The sequence below is a fragment of the Halyomorpha halys genome, unplaced genomic scaffold (assembly GCF_000696795.3).
Source record: "Halyomorpha halys isolate HHAL.00 unplaced genomic scaffold, Hhal_1.1 Scaffold1675.1, whole genome shotgun sequence".
Lineage (NCBI taxonomy): Eukaryota > Metazoa > Arthropoda > Insecta > Hemiptera > Pentatomidae > Halyomorpha > Halyomorpha halys.
Window position 1 is genome coordinate 12,958 of NW_027111646.1, and position 21,218 is coordinate 34,175.

General features: G+C 31.7%; 2 protein-coding genes across 2 annotated transcripts in view; one reads left to right on the forward strand and one right to left on the reverse strand.

The window, feature by feature from the left end:
- Positions 1 to 2,623: 2,623 nt before the first annotated feature.
- On the forward strand, positions 2,624 to 11,810 carry LOC106690352 (serine/threonine-protein phosphatase 6 regulatory ankyrin repeat subunit B). The gene is made up of 2 exons (XM_014435765.3): positions 2,624 to 2,719; positions 6,614 to 11,810. The coding sequence occupies exons 1-2, from the start codon at positions 2,663 to 2,665 to the stop codon at positions 10,904 to 10,906; spliced, it is 4,350 nt and encodes a 1,449-aa protein (XP_014291251.1). The 5' UTR covers positions 2,624 to 2,662; the 3' UTR covers positions 10,907 to 11,810.
- Positions 11,811 to 17,448: 5,638 nt separating this feature from the next.
- LOC106690353 (High mobility group protein 2) overlaps positions 17,449 to 21,218 on the reverse strand; it is an 11,508-nt gene continuing 7,738 nt past the window's right edge. The window contains exons 4-6 of the mRNA XM_014435766.3: positions 20,117 to 20,327; positions 18,979 to 19,194; positions 17,449 to 17,726 (exon numbers count right to left, since the gene is read on the reverse strand). Coding sequence (XP_014291252.1) covers positions 17,593 to 17,726; positions 18,979 to 19,194; positions 20,117 to 20,327 — 561 coding nt within the window. The 3' untranslated portion in view covers positions 17,449 to 17,592. The remainder of the gene's footprint in view (positions 17,727 to 18,978; positions 19,195 to 20,116; positions 20,328 to 21,218) is intronic.

The window sequence follows — 21,218 nt, forward strand, 5'->3', positions numbered from 1 at the left end:
ATGTATCATTAGAGAGAAATTGTTGAGTAGAGTTTCACGAAAAGAGATTTTTTTTTTTTTTCAAATTTATATAAGTAAAACAGACATAGTTTATTTGATTTTACATGCCTCAGTAGCAATTTATCCTGTTGTAGTCGCTGGTAAAATGAAATAATTTAAATTTGTGTTTTTCTCATAAAACATGTTTGAATGACAATAGTCTATTAAGACAAAGAGCTACCAAGATAACCAGAATGTACTCATAACCAAAATTTAACCTTTTTGTATGAAGAACATCAGATATTTTTCTTCCAATTTTTGGATGTTTTAAATAAAAGCAATGCTTGATTAACATGCAATTTCTTTGTTAAATATAGACTTCAAATATATTTCTGTATAATTTTCTCAGCGCATATTATACCTGGCAAGAGGAAAGTCTTTCACTGAAGCTCTCAGTTCAGGTAACATATATATATAGAACTTATTTGACTGATAATTTCTTTCTGGAAATATGCTATAATTACAAAAATAACATTGTTGAGTTGAAATATTCATGGTTCACAAGACCACAACACTTTTGAAGGGACAGGAGGAATATAAGTTGATTCTTCGGTGAAAAAGGTAAGATTCAATGAGCGCAATTATTTGTCATATACTTATCTCTAAAAATGATGGGGAACGAATAAACAAGAACCTTTTTTAAATTCCATTCTTCTTCTTATAACTAACAGTTTGTCATTTTAATAATATTAGAATGTTTTTTACCCATCATAGAAGAGGTGGTTAATAATTTGTGCAAGCAATTTTAGAAAGTTGATGCTCCCGTAGCAATCCTCTTCATCACCTCTTAATTTTATTATATTTATTTTATGATAGATTTTCAATTTTTATTTCTGATTATAGCTAATAAAAATTTAAAAAGTAATGATTGAATCTTAATAAGTTGCAATAAAATGTAAGTTCTGTTCCCCCCTTGGCGAAATCCGACCTACGCCCATGCCATCTGAAGGTGAATTTAGAAGGTATTAAAGGGATAAGGGGACTCTTTTGCTAAAAAATCAAGTTGCTTGAGAAATTACAGAATAACGGAATCATGAAATGTGTTCTTGTGTTGGAGTTGGACATAATTCGACCCGTGTGATTATTATAAGTTTTATATAAAACACAAAAAAATTAATAATTATATTATAGACAAAAGGAAAAATTAATATCTTATATGCGATCACACCGTGAGGGTAAATGGAATGAAAAACTTATTAATTTAATGTAAATCAAATTTCTAATATCTAACCCATGTGCAGGTTATACACCCCTAATAGTACAAGATTCAGATAGAAAAAAAGTCAGTTATTTCTCCTCGATTTTCGATTACTTTATTGAAAACTATGTATAATTACTAGTCAAAATTAATGAATCTCCCAACTCTTCTATAGTCTAATAAAATAAAAAATGGTATCTATTCTATAACTTCTCTGTCTGAGCTCTATGTCTTTGAAAATACCTGCAACTCTAGGAAACCCAATAGAACATCATTTAAACTAGAATAAATTTGCTAAAATATGGGCCCTAATAGAGCTATTTATGTTCAATAGTTAACGAAACAGAGTTTTTTTAAAAAGTAACACCTCATAAAAATGTATCGATAAATAGTTATTTATATTGAGAAATCCACATCACAAAAAGGATTCAACGTAGAGATGTCTATTAGCACTCAAATTAAAGTAAGTTTAATGTACTATAAAGTAGATTATGCCGCTTATCTTGGAAGGATTAGCAGTTTTCTTGATATTTGACAAAATAATAAATGTTGATTTCTAGATGTTCAGATAAAATTTTTGGAATTTTGAAAAAATGTCTGCTAGCACCCTAATTAAAGTTAGTTTAGAGTAGTAAAAAGTAATTTATGACACATATCTTCGCAGGAGTAGTAGTTGTTTTGATAATAATAATTATTAAATATTAATAATAATTATATAAATACTTGAAAACACGAATTCTCATTTCTACCCCAAACCAAAGGTAGGATGAAAATGAGGCACAATATATATTTTTTTTCTTTTTGAAATAATGTAGTCTAATATTACCTTATATATCAGAATAATAATAGCTACTAATATCGAGAAAAAATAAAAATTAAAAAAAAAGTCTCAGTGTTGCACTTTTATCTCTTTTACTATTTTCCTTAAGTGGAGAGAAATGTAATATTAATGAATAAAAAAACTTTCTGATTAAGAAGTATTAAGTTTTAAAGTAAATATATAATAGTTTAGATTTATAATATATTACATTATTCTTTTATGATTTTTAATTCAGATTTTGTCCAAGATAACTTTCGTAATTCAAGGAATTTAGTTCAGATGAAAATTCAACTTCCTGACAAAACTGGACAACTGTAGAAAACAAAAGTTAGTGTGTATATTTAGAATTACAATAACAATGGGTGATATTATTTTAAATATAAATGTTTTGAATCTAACGATGAGATGTAGCTAGAGCAGGTGCTTGAGGAAAAGGAATTCCCACTAAATTACTTCCTCTTGCGTAATTCATATGAATTAAAATTAGAAATGATGAGGTTCCCACAGATATTGACGCAGCAGGACTGGAATTTCCAGTGTATATAGTCTGATGCAGTCTTGTCCGATCAGTTCTTTCCATACCTCGTTACGTCTTGCTCCTTGTTATGGATCTCTCTGTAATCTGTCTATCGATCTTCTCTCTCCTGTATCTATCTTTATCTGTAAGTATATGTCATTAATGTCGATCTTTCCAACAGGAGCCAGATGAATATCATTTATATCATATAATATACATCTGCAGATAATTCGGAATCGCATTTCGGGCGGTTCTGAAACTCTTACCAAGTAATTAATTAATTTAATAAGTTCTTTGTTTTTGTTTATGTTTATTTCCTGTATCACCAAAACGGTACATCCTAGTTAACAGTTACCGTTATGTTCGGTATGAGTTTTGATTTCCCATTAATTTTGTCTGGAGACACAAATGCCCACTATTATCAGTGGGGCTTTATTTTTTTTCTATTTTTTACCAACTATTTTTTTCTAGTAAAAACTAAATGTCGGCAGTATGTTATACTCGTACTAGGAACATAGTACTCATCAAATTTATCAATTACTATGCTATGTGTATTTTTCTCTTTATCTGTCAGGTGAAATAAATCAAAAATATCATTGACTGCATTAGCTACCGCATAAAATAAACAACATGGCAACTTTTTTTTCTTCTGAAGCTTTATCAAAACATGCTGTTGTATATGACAAAAAATCGGTTTGAAGTTTCTCCAATTAAAAGCCATGTTACCATCTAAGTTTAAAGGAGCCAAAGGTGGGTAGGTCCAATGAGCCATTATGATTTCCAAAAAAAACTAAATATGGAGAACAAAGAAACAAAAAAAACTTACTGAAAATTAACTGTTTTCATCGCTGTCACCATGTTTTGTTCATAATGAAGCACCAAACTGTTTTTATACACGTATATGGCCTACTATTGACAAAGGTAATAAGGGTCATAGAGCTCATTCACACTATATTTACAAATCTAAAAATTAAATAATAACAAAATAAGAAATGGGAGAAAAAAATAAAATAATAATTGATAGAAGATTCTTGTTGATGGCCAATAAAGAAACAAAATAAGTAGAAAAACTATTTAATATTAACCAACGTTTTGCTCTACTTACGGTTTCGTCAGGGCTAAATGAAAAGAAGTGTGAGAAATGACAGAAAATTAGAATCCATAAACAAAGAAAGTAAAAAAAGCGCAAACAAAATATTTTTTATTTAAAAAAAAAGGCTTGAGTTAAGGAGTATAATTAAAGGTTAATAGGAAACTAATTACTAATACGTACGGCCGAGTTCGATAGAATTGGAAATGAAGCATTAGACTAATAAATAGTAACTATTCTTATTAGAAATAGTTACAAATATAGTAAAAAAAGAGTGAACTGAAATGAGAACCGATAGGTGAAGTAAATGTGGCAAAGGTAAGGTACTGTAACAAATAAAAAGGAAAGGATTAGAATCATAATATAAACATAGCAGATAAAAGGAAAGGGATATTCCTGATCATGATGCAAAAGGTTAAGTTCAACAGGAAGAGGGTGGCAAGCTTGGGTTCATATATGGGGGTAAATTATATATATATATAAAATAATAATTCTTTATTTACAATTATATCACACTCAGCTGTGCATAATTGTCTCTAGCAATAATATTACAACCAAAACTGAATTTTCTCGTAATAGTAATGAAACAAAAAGTATTAATATATATGAACAATAAGAATGAATATAAATAAATAAGATGAATTTAGTTGACAGTTTAACAAATATTGAAGTCCCAAATAACATTATAAATTTTCTGTTTAGGTAAAAGTGACAATCGATTGCCCAAAGATACAAAAAAGAATATAATTATTTTTATTACTGGTGTAATAAAATGAAAATGATACTGTTTGAGGAGGATCTCTCATATTATTTAAACCCTGCCATCTATAGGCAAATTCACTCAATAGTAGAGGTTCTGGACCCGATTGTCTGCACAGGTCCAGAGTGAGGAAAGTCTCTTAGCTCATAGCAACATTATTTTGCTTATATGCAATAAATTCAGGATAAGTGAGAAATTAGTTTCCTATTCAACTATATTTATTATATGTTATATGTTTTATTATATTCCTATGTTATTATTTAAATAAAATAAATTTTATCCAATTTAAGTCCAACGTTTTGGGTAAACAAATAATCGCTAAAATTACCATCGATTAATTCATGAATGAACCATTGATAATAAATATGGTAATTTTAGCTATTAGTTTCAACTATAGCTAATGCTGGCCCAGCTCTGCCACTATAATATAACAAGCCCAGAAATGAAATATTACAATTTCCACACTTTATCAATCCTTTTTTGTTTAAATATACCTTTCCCATTAACATTTCCTTGGATTATTAACTAATTAAGGACAAGCCAGGTTAGAAACAAGTAGGTTTGGGTGGTTGGTAAGTTTATTATGGAGGGATTGGTATCTGGCCTAATTGGCAACATATGGAACTTATAGATCCTGATGGATGACTTGATTTGTGACAAAGCAAGAAGCATTAAGCATTTTGGACTGTAAAGATTGGAAAGGAATTTGATGAAATAGTAGAGCCTCAAAGCTCGACTCCGTATGTCCAGAGAGGCCTTATTATAATCATGTAGACCAGTCTTTTATAATGGATTGGAAGTTTGGACCGTTCGTCTAGTAAATGTTGTAATAGTCAGAATCGACGAGAAATTTCTTTTATCTTCAGTCTTTTATGGGGATTCCAACTCAGTCGTTTCTACAGACCAAGTCCTATGTAACGAGTCTGTTCGAAAGGAATAAGTGGAGTAATATTAAAGGATACTGTGGGACAGGAGTTCATGGGTTTACGACGAAGGGTAAAAGTGTTTGGAATACAACGGAAGGGTCATTATTCACTGACAATAGAAATGTGTCATCGGCATACGTGGTGAGAATAGTGTTTGGATGGATTGGGATGCCAGCTGTAAAACTGTATAAAGGATAGGACCAAGGATGCTACTCTGAGGTACACCATCAGACTGAGGAAAGAGGAATAAGTAAACGATGTTGTGATTTACTTGAAATAATCTGTCTGAGAGATAAGATGGAATAATGAGGAAATATGTAGGGAGAAGGAATTTACGAATCTTATATAGAAATTCTGGGTGCCGAACTCGATCAAAAGCCTATTCTACATTCAAAAAGACTCCCGAACAGTACATTCCGCGCTCTAATGAAGACGAGACATCAACCAGTAGATCACATTGCTGGATAGAGTGGGATGCTCGGAATCCAAACACGTGATCTGGGATTATGTGGTTGGGATCTAGGATGGGGTAAAGGCTTTTCAAGGTGTTTCTCAAGGGTTTTGCCCAGGATAGGTAACAGAGAGATACGACGGATGGAGGATAGGTATTCTGGCGGCTCAATAAAAATTTCAAAGTAAGAAAAAAATTCCTCCCAACGTTCATCACCACTCGCCATCCACAGCATTTCCCTAAAACCTCCACACCTATTGTTTTCGAAATTTGGCAACAGAAACCATATATCACTTGTAACTGTTTATTATCATTCGTTTTTTTTTTAAATTATATCTCGGCTATTCATAAAGATGAAGAAAACAAACAACAAAAGTGTTTTGGAAGCAACTTCTGAAATATTAAAAAATAAATTAACATTGGTTCAAATATTGGGGACGGGGAAAATAGCCCCTATGCCCCTCTCTATAAACACCCTGACGTAAAAATGGGCTTTACATTTCTTAATGCGGTAAACATTTGCAGGCAAAGTATTAAAATTTTAAGTATTTGGATATATGAGCTTAACACTTCCTACTGTCGTAAACATTTCCTGTTCACGACACGAACACTGTTTACATTGTGGTAAAGTGCATCTCGGAATTTCAGGTACTCACAAAAGTTCTTGAAAGGTGACGATATAAAAAAAAAATGGAAAAATATCAATTTCAAACCATTCCTCATCATTTTTATATAAATATAACAGTTTGACTTTATTTGAGCAATTTATATTCTTTTAATCCATTTGTATAATTTTTTCTTTCCTTTTTCAGGTTGGTGAGAAACAAGAAGAAGTGGTAACATCAGTACCTCATCACATAAACAGGGAGAATTACAACGATAGTGAAAATATTGACATAATTCAAGAGAGTCAAAAGCTGCATAGAATTACCAGTAAAAAGAAAATCGTAATACTTCGGTCAGTACGCGAAGCTGGTGATAATGTAACGCATGGCTATAGAATAGCATCTAACCTAAATGAAACTAATGCTGGTGACACAAGATCGTCAAAAGTAAGACAGAACGAAGATAATCCCATGCATGTTGCTGTCACCAATGGAAACGTCCCAGACATCATATCACTTCTCGATAATGGCGCAGATGTTAACAGCAAAGGGAATAATGGATCGACACCGTTACACATTGCTGCTAGGATGGGATACGAAACTATTGTAGATTTACTGATATCTAGAAATGCAAGTCTGGATATTATAGACATTTATAAAAATACTCCTTTACATGACGCAGTATCTAGTGGAAACCTCGATGTAGTTAAGATATTTCTAGATCATAACGCTGGTGTCAATAAACAAGGTTTTGGTAGAAGAACACCACTGCATATTGCTGCTAGTATGGGCTACGAGAGTATTGCGAATTTATTGTTGTCAAGAAACGCAAGCGTAAATATAACAGATGAATTTGGTGACCTACCTATACACTATGCTGCATATAACGGGAAACTTAAATTAATTATGACACTTCTCGACCACGGGACCGGTATAAATAGTAAGGGCGATAATGGGAGAACACCGCTGCATATTGCTGCTGGTAATGGCCACGGATCTACAGTGAGATTATTATTGTCAAGGAATGCCAGTGCAAATATAAAAGACAGATTTAATGGTTTACCAATACATTTGGCAGCTGCCAATGGACCAATCGATGTTGTCAAGACACTCCTTGATCATGGCATGAGTGTTAACGTTAAAGGTATACATGGCTCAACACCACTACATTACGCTGCTATAGCAGGCAAGGAAACTATAGTGAAATTTTTGTTGAATAGGAATGCAAGTATAAACATAAGAGATGATATTGAAAATCAAGCAATACATTGGGCAACTCAATATGGGAAAATGAAGGTTGTGGAGACACTTCTCGATTATGGTGCCGATATCAATAGTAGGGGATACAAAGGCAGAACACCGCTTCATAGAGCTGTTGTGTTTGGTGACGAAAATATAGTGAATTTACTTTTGTCACGGAATGCAAGTCTTGATACAAGAGATTATTTCAATAATTGTGCAATCAATTTAGCTAATTCTGTCAAAATTATAAAGGCGCTTCTCAATTCTGGAGCGGATATTAATGCTGCGGGATTCAATGGCAACACACCTCTGATCCATGCTTGTACTTCCGGAGATCAAGATTTGGTAAGATTTCTTTTATCGAGAAACGCCAGTTTAGAAATGAAAAATAAAAAACTTCACAGTCCATTACATTATGCTGTGATTGGTAAACACTATGTTATTATTTGGTTACTTCTCGAACATGGGGCTGATGTTAATAGTAGGGAAATGGATGGGTACACACCTCTGCATCTAGCCATTCAACATAGTACCTACGAATTTGTATATTTAATACTTGATTATCATCCCAGCATTGATATAAAGGACCGGTTCGGTATCACGCCATTAAATTATGCGGTTTTCTTTGGAAATTTTAGAGTGGCTAAGAAGCTCCTTGATCTTGGAGCTAATGTTGATAGTAAGGGAAATAATGGTTGGACATCTTTAATGATCGCAGCCTCCAATGGTGATAAAGGCATTGTCGATCTTCTACTATCGAAAAACGCTAGTGTAGAAGCAATAAACAAAAATCGCAACTCTCCAATTCACTTTGCAGTGATGAGCAGGAACAAAAGTGTGATAAAAAAACTTCTTCTTCATGGAGCGAACGTTAATAGGAAGGGAATATACGGTTACACGCCTTTAAATCTCGCGGTTTTGATAGATGACAAAAAATTAATGTTGTTTTGTTGTACCTTTCATTACATATCCTCAAGAAATTTAACGACACTATACAATAACTTCGACTCTGTTGCAGAAAATGAAGTGATAGATGTAATGAAGATTCTAATCAGACACGGGGCCGGAGTGGATTCACAAAACCTCTATGGTAGGACAGTGCTGCATGAAGCTGCTGCTATGGGATATGTTGATGTCGTTAGTTATCTCCTATCGCAAAACGCAAATTTTAGTATCGAAGATAACGCCTGTTTTACTCCTCTCCAATGGGCTGCAAATAATGGAAATATAGATCTGATTAAAACCCTGTTAAAGTTCGGGGATGATGTCAACAGAAAAGGATGTAATAACATTACACTTTTACACTTAGCAGTACAAAGAAAAGATTTGAATTTAACAAACTTCCTATTTTCTGAGAATGTGGACCCCAATGTGATGACCGAAGAAGGAAATACTCCTCTAGACATAGCTTTTCAAAGATCATCGAATCAGTTTATAAAAATACTCCTGGAACGGGGAGCGAAATTAGAAGATGAAAGTTTTTTGGGATCAAAAATACTTTTCGACGCCGTCGCCAATCAAACTTTGGAGCTAATACCACTTCTGCTCAATTATACAGAAAGTTTCGAAACTTACCCCACAGTTATTCTTAATTATGCCATAGGGACAAGTTACATCGAAGGAATTGAACTTCTCATATCATACGGAGCAAATATAGAAGAGAAAGACATCCACGGAAATCTTCCCCTTTCTATAGCCGTTTTGTCGAGGAGTATACATGTGGTTAAACTGCTCCTCGAAACAGCAGTGGGGAAAAGGTTAGCCAATACTTTCGAGAATATGAATATGAAGAATATAGAGAGTTTCAAAATTTTTGTAAATGCTTACCAGAACATAACAATCTTATCCACTAGTGACAACAATACAGAGGTTCATACATTGACTGCACTACACGCTGCTTCCCACCTTGGACTCACCGATATTGTGAGGCTATTGATATCGTATAGGGCTTCGTTTGAAGTTACCGATGAACGGGGATATACACCACTTCACTACGCGAGTGAGGTTGGGCATTTCGAAGTAGTGAAATCGTTATTAAATTCTGGTGTGAATAAAGATGCTGCCGACATCAACGGCACGACCCCTTTACACATCGCCTGCAGGCGAGGGCTGTTTGAAATTGCGGAAATTCTACTTTCCGATCCTCCAGCTGCAATAGATCTCACTGATAATATGGGATATACTCCACTACACTTTTCCGCTGTTAGTGGATCTCAGCCTATAGCCAAGTTGTTACTAAATCTTAATGCTGACAAAGAAGCAAAGAATAACCAGCTCAGAACTCCATTGCACTTAGCTTCTCTCGAGGGTCAAAAGGAAATAGTAAAAACCTTGTTAAATGAAGGAGCCGATGCAGAGGCAAAAGACATGGATGGAATGACCTCATTACATTTCGCTACAAAGGAAGGACACCTGGAAATTGTTGAATTATTAATTCTGTCTAGAGCTGCTGTCATCAATAGTAAAAACAAGAACGGAAGCTCACCACTCCATCTAGCATGCGAAAAGCACACCAACGCTAATCACAATGAAAGCGATATTGTAAGAACACTTTTAAAGTATGATGCATTTGTTAACGCTGTTGATAACAACCTCAAGACAGCTCTGCACATTGCAGCTAGGGACAATTCCTCAGGATGTGTAGAGATGCTTCTTTCTGGTGGCGCTGACATTTCCCCTATTGATAATTTGCTGAATCAGGCTATACATTACGCCGCACTCAAAGGGAATTATCAAGTAATCCTTTTATTACTAAAAAACAATCCCATACAAAGTTTGTCTGTAAATATTGACCATGAAACTCCTTTGTTCTTGGCATCGAGGGAAGGACACACAGATGTTGTAAGATTGTTCCTTCAAGTTGGATTTGAAGGTTTCCAGCCCGATATTAATGGAAGGACTCCATTACACCGCAGTGCTAGCAGAGGACACTTGCATATTGTGAAACTTCTTCGGCAAGCATTGCCAATTAATGACAAGGAAGACAGATGGGGCTTTACCGCATTGAATTATGCTACGTCTTGGAAAGGACACTATGAGGTTATCGGATATCTTACAACAACGAAGTTGAACATAACGTTATCGAAATATATGAAAATGTCAAATTCTCATCCACGAAATCAGGTGGGAAAAAAAATTACTCAGATATTAAAATTGCCTGAAATAAAAGTGAACAAACCTTATTCTTTCACCATTTATTCCGATAGGTTCAATCATTTTCCTGATCGCTTGAATATTCTCAACGAATATAATGACTAAGTGTTACTTTGATGATTTTTTCTTCGACATAGCCGTGATGGAATTCACGTGACAGAGACTCCCGTGCCGGGTTGCACAATGACCAATGAATGAATACTTGTTCATGTAAAGTTTTAGTATCAGTGTGAAAATATAGTAATACTAAAAGTATGAACAAGTGAAGAGAAGGATGGCTTGGATCCCGAGGCACAAAGGACTCCTCCCAATGAAATGAAGGAATCCCTTGAGGAAAGGATAAAGTAAGCGAAGTAAAATTGAAAAGAATGGGCTTAACGGACGGAGACTGTGGGCCAATCATTAGTTACCATCTCTGTTTACATTAGTGATTGAATTTTTTACAAATTTATTGTTTAAAGTATTTTTTAAAATTCTGAGGTGAAGAAAACTTCCAATTAGAATATATTGTTATATATTTTGTACATGAACAACTTTTTAGGATTCACCCCATACTGATATACTATGTATTCTAAAATTGTAACAAATAATTTAATCTTATCAATAATTTTTTTCATATTTTATATGTATATAATTAAAAATCTTATAATCTATATTTACCTCATATTTGTCATTTATATCAATTTCTATTGTTAAATTGTGTCATTTATATAAATATAATTTAAAACATTTTTTACAACCACATTATTTAATTATTGTCCTTCACTACTAGTGGTGCATATACTCGTCCCTGAAGCACAAACCAATGAACTATATTATGCATTAACTCTTTGGATGTATCAATATATTTTTTTCTCTCCTTTTTTAATCTCCTTTTTGATATATCTGTATTTAATACATTTTGCTATTTATGTTAAAAATATGTTTTCTGCAATTGGACAATTTTATTTCTAAATATTTTCCCGGATTGTTTATATCCGCATGATTTTTATATTAGTATAATGTGTATTTAAATGTTTCGTATCGTTTTTATAGTTTACTGAGTTATTAATATTTTTAATTATATGAATTGCTTCTAGGATCCTTCTCCTTTCAATGTTTTGTGTCATGCCTATTATTGAGGGTTTTTTAAAGTTAAATTTACGTTGATCGAGTCTGGCACCCAGGACTGCCATACAAGATCCGTAAATTCCTACCCCCTACTTATTATCTCATTATCCGTTTTTATCTCTCAGACAGGTTATTTCAAGTAAATCACAACAGCGCTTATTCATCCCTGTTTCCTCAGTCTGCTGGTGTACCTCAGGGTAGTATCCTTGGTCCTTTCCTTTATACAGTTTTTACAGCTGACATCCCAACCCATCCTAACACTATTCTCACCACGTATGCCGATGACACATGCCTATTGTCAATGAATAATGATCCTTCCATTGTATACTAATCCCTCCAATCCCACATCACCACCCTCGAAGAATGGTGCCAAAACTGGAGTATTAAAATAAATTCCAATAAATCCCACCAAATCACATTTACCCTTCGTCTTGCCCTAGCAAATTTACTTGATGTGTATATATGTATACAGTTGTAAATATCAATAAATAAATTATTAAAATAAAAAAATTTACGTTACTCCATGTTATGCTATGTACAGTCAATGCGGTGCAATTTATATTTTTAACGTTTTTACAGTTTGTGATGTGTTGTTTGATCCTAGTTTGCAGTTTTTTGGATGTCTCTCCAATATTTTTTTTCACAAGCAAGCCTATATATTGCATTTAGGTTTTCCATTTTATCTATTTTGTCTTTCATGTTAGATAGTTGGCGTAGTGAATTGTTGTTGTATAACCCAGTTATAATATTTATATGATCATATTGTTGTAACGTTTCTTGATTCTATCAGGTAGGCCTGGTATTTATTGTAGCTTAAAAACAAATGATGGTTGTCATTATCAAATGTTGTGCCTTCTCACCAATATCAGTATCTTGAACCTTTTTATTTTCTTCCCTGCAAAATTCGGTGATTTTTTTTCTAATTTGATGTTATTTTACTTTGTATTGTTGGTCTGAATGTTTTTATTTCTCTGACTGTTCTATTTTCTATATTATTTTGGGGTATATGATTACTGTTTTAATACAAAAGCCAGGAAGAAAAAAAGGCAGTTATCTAACCCCAATTTTTGATTACTTTAATGAAAAATATCTATAATTACTAGTCAAAACTGATGAGTCTCGCAAGTATAGGTAGAGGGAATAAAAAATGGTGGCGGTTTCAAAACCTTAAAAAATCATTAATTATTCATTAGCTCTATATCTTAAAAACTACCAACACTAGAAAACCTAAGAGAACATCATTTAAAGAAGAGTATATTTGTTAAAATATGAGCCCTAATAGCCCCTATTTACGTTCAATAGTTCTCGAGATATAGCCTTTTAATGTACTGAAATATCTGTAGTTAGTTAATTTATTTTGAGAAATCTATATCTCAGGAACTATGTGACGTACAGATGTCTAATAGCAATCAAATAAAAGCTAGTTAAATATACTATAAAGTTGTATATGACCATTGCCTTCGTAGAAATTGTAGTTTCCATGATATTTGCTAAAATAAATTGATTTATAGTTGTTCGGACAAATTTTAATATGCCACATATATTCATATGTGAAAATCATAAAAACTGCTACCTCTACGTAGATAAATGTCATAAACTACTTTATAGTAACTTTAATTTCCTTTATTTTGGGTGTTGGCAGACATATGTGCGTCTTATGGGTCTAGAGATATATTTTTTCAAAAATCCAACATTTTATACGAACAACTAGAAATTAACATTTTGTGAGCTTATTTCGTCAAATATCAAGAAAACTACTACTCCTACATAGATAAACATTATTAACTATTTTATAGTAAATTTAACTAGCTTTAATTTGAGTGCTAGCTGACATCTGTACGGGCAATGGTTTCTGAAATAAAGTTTTTCATAAATCAAATTTATTGTCCGAACAACTATAAATATAAAGGACGTACAGAAGTCATATAGCACTCAAATTAAAGCTAGTTAAATTTACTATAAAATAGTTGATAATGTTTATCTATGTAGGAGTAGTAGTTTTTTTTATATTTGACGAAATAAACTCACAAAATGTTAATTTTTAGTTGTTTGTATAAAATGTTGGATTTTTGAAAAATATATCTCTAGACCCATAAGAGGCACATATGTCTGCCAACACCCAAAATAAAGGAAATTTAAGTTATATAAAGTAGTTTATGACATTTATCTACGTAGAGGTAGCAGTTTTTATGATATTCACATATGAATATAAATGTGAATATCATAAATACTACTACTCCTACGAAAATAAATATTATAAACTACATTATAGCTCATTAAACTAGCTTTAATTTTAGTGCTAATAGATAACTGTACATCACATAGTTCCTGAGATATATATTTCTAAAAATAAATTAACAAACTACTGATATTTCTGTACGTTCCATACATTTTTATGAATTGTTGCTTTTAAAAAACCTATATTTCGGAAAATATCGAACATAAATGGCTCTATGAGGGCTTAAATTTTAGTGAATTTACTCTACTTTAAATGATGCTTTCTTAGATTTTCTATTGTTGTTGGTAGTTGTAAAGATATTGAGCTCCGATTAAAAAATTAATTATTTTTAATGGTTTGATACAGCCGTACAGCCTTAAGTATTTCATTGTAAGTTTTTCTTTGTTATTATTAAAACATCTAAATCATTTTTTTTATTAAAATTGGTTTTATTTTTGTCTTTAACATTTGCGTATTTAATAAATCATTTATGTATAAACCACTCAAACTGATTGATAAGCTGGAACCCATCTGTAATCCATGCAATTGCTTTTCATAAATCCCTTTATATTTGAAAAAATAGTATTTTGTACATAAAATTAATCCTTCTACGAAAGCGTTCTTGTCCTTTATTGATGTGTTGTTTTTATTTTGTCCCAGTTAACTTCAAATAGTTTTAAGCAGTCATCTACTGCCTTTTAATTTCTCGAGATTTCGTTAATATATTTTCCATGTTGATGAACCAAATTACTGATATCATTTACTACATTTTATATTCAGTTCAAATTAGAGATTAAATGAGGTTATCACCCTACTCTAACTAGAGTAAGGGGGGAGAGTCATATTATCATTCAGCTGGACCGCCACGAAATAGAAGTTACAGGCAACATGGCCTACTCTATAATTGTTGGATTTACTTTTAATTTGGAGGAAAGCATGCCACAGCATAATATATTGATTTTATGTTTTAGCTAGAATTAGGTACTTCCATTTTAATTGTGAACCCATCATGGATCCTATGCTCTGCTAACTGATAGATACCCAAAATGTGTATAGATTTGTAAAGGCTTTGACCAAGTATAGAATGAAATATATTATTAGTATAGAAATTAACATTTGTGAGTTTATTTTGTCAAATATCATAAAAACTACTACTTTTACAAAGATAAACATCATTAACTACGTTATAGCACATTTAACTAGCTTTAATTTGAGTGCTGGCAGACATCTGTACGTCCAATGGTTTCTGAAATAAAGTTTTTCATAAATCAAACTTATTATCCGAACAACTAAAAATCAATTTATTTTAGCAAATATCATGAAAACTACTATTCCTACGTAGGTAAAGGTCATAAACTACTTTATAGTGCATTACACTAGCTTTAATTTGAGTGCTAATAGACATCTGTACGTCGAATGGTTATTAAGATATATATTTCTCAAAATAGATTCACTAACTGATATTTCAGTACATTCTTATGAAATGTTGCTTTTTAAAAGGCCATTCTCGAGAAATATTGGGCGTAAATACCTCTATTATGGGTCATATTTCAGCAAATTTACTCTCCTTTAAATAATGTTCTATCAAATTTTCTAGTGTTGTTGGTAGTTTTAAGATATAGAGCTCCGAATGAAAATTTAATGTTTTTTTAAGGGTTTGAAACAGCCGACATTTTTTATTCTCCCTACGTATACTTGGCAGACTCATCAGTTTTTACTAGTAATTATACATAGTTTTCATTAAAGTAATCAAAAATTGGGGTGAGACAACTGCCTTTTTTTCTTCCCGGCTCTCGTACTATTAGGGGAGTCATCAGAAAGCTGTAGGGAAATGCTGTCAAAGCCACCATACTCCTGTCTTATTATCACTTCTTTCTATCCAAACACAATTTTTTACAGGGAAAAAAAATTGAAAAACAAAAAAGACAATCAGATAATTTATATATAAAATCAGACAAGCACTAGTTTCATTTCTCGCCTTTAGAATTAAGAATGGAATATACACATTGTCATCACACTCAAAAGAAGTCATAAATAATGATGAAATTTATATTCTTCAAGATATTAAAAAATTATTATCTTGTTTTATTCTAAAAACGGACAGACCAAATACTTATATAACTAGAAAATCAATTTACAATAATATTGATCTAATTTATATTTGGGAAAGATGTATAAAATAATTTACAGTAATAAAGGTTTGCAAATAAAGTTGGTAATATTCTTTGACTAGCACTAATTCTACTATATTCTTTTGAATCATTAAAAATACTCCTAATTCATTTCCAATAATGATTTAAATACTAAAACATATTTGTATTTCTAATGGTCTGAAAAATGAAACACAAACAGAGAATATTCTGAGAAGAAAGGTGATAAAATAAAATTTATAAGCAGTTATTTTAAAATTACAGGTTATATTAATCTATTCCTGATGCAAAAACATAGAATTAGGGTAGGTGTGAATCCTTATAGGAACAGACCAAAAAGATGTAGGGTGTATCTAAATAGAGTTAGTATAAGTACATCAATTAAAATAATGGTGGCAATCAATATACTCTTCATTGATCTATCTATAAATCTATTAGATTTTTTCTTTTAAGTCAAAATAAATTAAAAAATTAAAAGCATATAATAATTGATAAAAAGCAAGTCCTATAACCAATTTTCTTCTCTTTATAACCTAATAAGAAAGTTAGAATTTATTTCATCAAAGTCATTTTAATAAAAATATAATACAATTCATAATTCACAGCTCCCAATAGAACATTTCAGGGTCTATGATGAAGCATCTAAAGTACTTAAATAATTTACGATCATATCATATTAAAAATTAAAAAAAAATCATAATTATTATGAATTGAAATCTGGAACTGTGAAAATCAATCAGTTATTTTACGATTGATTTAGACTTTGTAGCAAAATACCAGACCTTTTCTAAAACTATTACTAACTATATAAGTAGGAATAAATCCTACTATCTACGATATAGATAAACAGCGAACACATTGATTTAATTATGAATAATTCAACAATTATAGTTATTCAAGTAAAATTATTAAAAAAATACAAAATAATTCCTTTGAACTATGAAAATATAATCACAATGTGTAATGAACACTAATTGATAATTACTTATATTACAATCAGTAAGACAATGGATCACTTATATGAAGGTACTGCCCAAGACAGATTTCCTTCCATAATACAATTCAAGAAATGATGTCACACAACTAATTTGAACGAATCATTATCTACATACTTAAAGTACACCAATTAATACCAAAAGATATTTAACATTTAATAATCCTGCATTTAACATACAATGCAATTTAGAATGGAATCATAGAATTGATAAAAATAAAATGATAAAGAATTTAACACAAACCTACAGCTTCACAGAAACTGCAGATCATGAATGTTTTTTCAATTTCAATAGCTTTCTTTTTATAATAATTCTGGGTCATGCTTGTACATCCAGCTGAGTGATAGTATTCTTTAGTGTAGTAATAACTGGGTTATTCGGTTCCTCTTTAACAAACGCCGTCAATTTAACAACATATTCATCGATGGTACTGTTGGTCGGAGTTTCTAAACCTGGAAGAGTAATGATATTAAATTCAATGTTTTATTAGGCAATAACAAACTATTTGTATATAATGTAGTGATATTTTGCATCTATGGTAATATAAAATCAAAAATGTTAATTATTGTTGCCATGAACAGTGAAAGGATTTTGGAAGTTGGACAACGAAATATTAGTCTTGTTTCATTTAAAAAATGAAAGATGTTAACAGAAGGTCCCCCTGCAATTCACTCATATGCCTAATAGCAATTAATATGCATATGCCTAAGAAGCACTAATGCTCCATGTGCCCAATATAGTATTAAAAAAAAAAAGACTCTAGCTAGTAATGACAATGAAAATGAGAGAGCACCATTTTTTCTTCTGTGGGATTCACAACATTTTTTTTTAAGTAACTCAAGGAAGTGGTTTCCTGACTAGGGACGAGATTCTAGGATAAGGAGAGAGAAGAATACCATCTTCATTCACATTAACGCCCACCTACATATAGCAGTTCACTTTAATTGTCATTACCAACTGAACTTAGTAACTTTGCAAATATAAGTTAGCTGTGTAATGGTGAACTAACTCTTAGATAATAATCATGATCTTGAGAAAAATTATAATTAGTAAACTAAGATATTTCGAAACAACTTAATTACTATTGTAAAGTGAACTTGAAAAAGTGAGGAAAGAAGAAAGGTTTACTGGATATGTGTGATTTCCTCAACAAACAAGAAAACAAGAATTTTTAATTAAACTTGTATGGATGTGATTAACATTTAAAGATTTTAATTACTTCTTTTTCAACTTTGGAATATATAAAAAATGAAAATAACTTTGTTTTGTTATTTTTCCTATGTCTAAAATTTATACATCACTAAGACATTCTCAAGCAAGAAAAAAATTGATAAAAAAAAAAAAATAGGTAAATTTTTATAATAACAATAATATTAAGAAGGTATTTAAAAACTAAATGTAATGAAGTTGGGTTAAGATATAAGGTGTTGTTGGCTAATAATACGAACGAGTGAAATCGAGAACGCTCTAAGTACCAAAAACGAGTTTGTTCATTTTTTTGGCTCTCATAAAAAATTTTCTTTTTAGGACGTAGGTCCTAGGTCATTTTCCGTTTCTGGTCCTCATTTATTTTTGATATGTTTTTAGATCCAACATATAATGGATAATTCAACAAAAATATGAACTACATGAATAAGATAAATATAAAAACATGCATATAGAATAAAAAGTCAGATATAAATAATACAAATAAATATCTGGTACCTGGAACTGGAATGGCAGCAAATGCAGCAGTAAAAACAGTACGCAGATGCTGTAAATGTTGTTCTAATGCATTATTATTACTTCGCTGCTGTTGCGTCTCAACAGAAAGTTTTTCAATAGCATTATGCAGCCCAGCAATGTAGGTTTGTATAGTGGCATTTTGCTGCTCGTAATCAGTGTTGCTCTTCCGTAATTGTCTCAGCTCAGCTTCACGGGCTATTAGTAAGAAAAATTAATCAATTACTTCAATAAAATGATTCTTTCTTAAATTAATTATTTAGTACTGTTAACACTATAATGCATCAATCAATAGTTACACAGAGCAACTTTTTTTTTGTTATTCCCTTCTAAATGAAAAAAAAACTAATAATGATTAAATAGCAAAAAACTTTCTTATCTTTTTTTATTTATAGATATTTACAACTATACATAATAATGCATCTAGTAAATTTGATGTACGATCAAAATGGTAATAAACACAGGTATGTAGAGAAACTACTCTTTGGTAGCACTCTAATAACATTTTTACATTAGAAGGTCTTGAGGCCATCTTCTTTTCAGGCGCCATTGAGGATTGTCAGGAATGGAAGAGGAAGCAAGGTTAGAAACTAGTGGGTTTGGGTGGTTAGGGAGTTTATAATAAAAGGATTGATATCTGAGTCGGGCTGGAATAGTTGCAAAAGGAACACTAAGATCTTCATGGATGATTTTATTAGAGACCAAGTAAGGAGCATTGAGGATTTTACAAAGAATTTTGGATTGTAAGGATTGGAAACGAGATGAATTCGAAGGTTTAGTGGAGCCCCAAAACTCAACTCATATGTATAGATAGGGCTTAATAAAGTCAAGTAGATCAGTCTTTTGTAATGGAATGGAAGTTTAGACTGTTTGTCTAGTAAGTGCTGTAATAGTCAGAATCGACATGCAGTATCTTGTCTTTTCAGTCTCGTGTAAGGATTCCAAATTTGTCCATTTGTAGTCCAAGGTAGCGGACATCTCTTCAACAAAGGTAAGAGCAACTTATTAAAGGATACTGTAGGGCAGCCGGTAACAAAAAACTAAATTAAACCAAAAAATACAAGAATAAATAAAAAAATCGCACAATGAGTTATACGGAATACTGAAATTAAGCATTTACCCTTATTGTGATCTAAAAATTCTTCAGTGAAAATTGGAATATCGTATCCAGATACGTCAGTTTCAGGTTCCTGAAGCGTCTCTTCGCATTCCTCTTTAGGTTTCTTAGAGGCCTGCTGTTCACTAAAGATCCTATAAGCTTCAGACTTCTTGTAAGCGGCAACTTCCTGAAGATATCTCTCCCGATCTTGTTCTGCAGCAATTAGATATTGCTAAAACAAATAATTATTAAATTTCAATACATGTAATTTTACGTAGTATATAATCATAATTTAGGCACATCATATTAGTTTAATTTCTAACATTTAATTTAATTTTTGCTTTTACTTACTTATATGTAGAATACACAATAAGGGGAAGAATTGCTATCATGCAAAATTACGAAGTATTCAATGGAAATACACTGTTAAGCCCATTTTTTATAATTAATGTGTGTTCCATTGTAAATAGTATTAGTGTTGAATTTAATTACATTTATTTTTATTTGTATTATTTTAATTGGAATTTAGCCATTTGAGAAGAAAAATGTGTATTTATATTTGTGTTGTTATAATTAAGTAATAGAGACAGTTGTAATGGTTGATAACCGTTGCTAAGACGTAACCTAGCAACAGGCCGACCACTGATTTTTAAATGAGTCCCAGCTAATTAGTGGCCATGATAGTTTGTAACAACCCTGAGCTCATTTGGTGTTATTTGTTGAACATCTTTGAGAGTGTTAAACGACGTTACAATCCGAAACCAGACCTTTTTTGTGTTTCTGGCCTTTAAGTGCAATATGAGTTGTTGCTAATTAATCGGTAGGAATAATTCTTAAAAACAACTAGACCCTATCAAGTGCCAGTGTGGCCATCTTGGCTTTTGGAACATTTCGACTGTTTATGAGCTATTGCACCAACTTTGGACCACTTTGAAAGTAGCAGTGGTGTATTTAGCTACGAAGCTGTGACCTACACATCTCGACAAGCAAAATATCTTCCTCTGACCTATTGGAGTGGATCAACCTTTTGTCGACCCCTATTTATTTTATTTTATTTATTTATTTTTTTTTTTTAAAACGTATTTATCCATTCAAGTATTTCCTGTAACCGTTTTTTTTTTTT

Coding starts and splice junctions, on each gene's coding strand:
- LOC106690352 (XM_014435765.3), top strand. CDS start 2,663: ATGGATCTCTCTGTAATCTGTCTATCGATCTTCTCTCTCCTGTATCTA. Junction 2,720..6,613: donor TCCTGTATCTATCTTTATCT/GTAAGTATATGT, acceptor TTCCTTTTTCAG/GTTGGTGAGAAACAAGAAGA.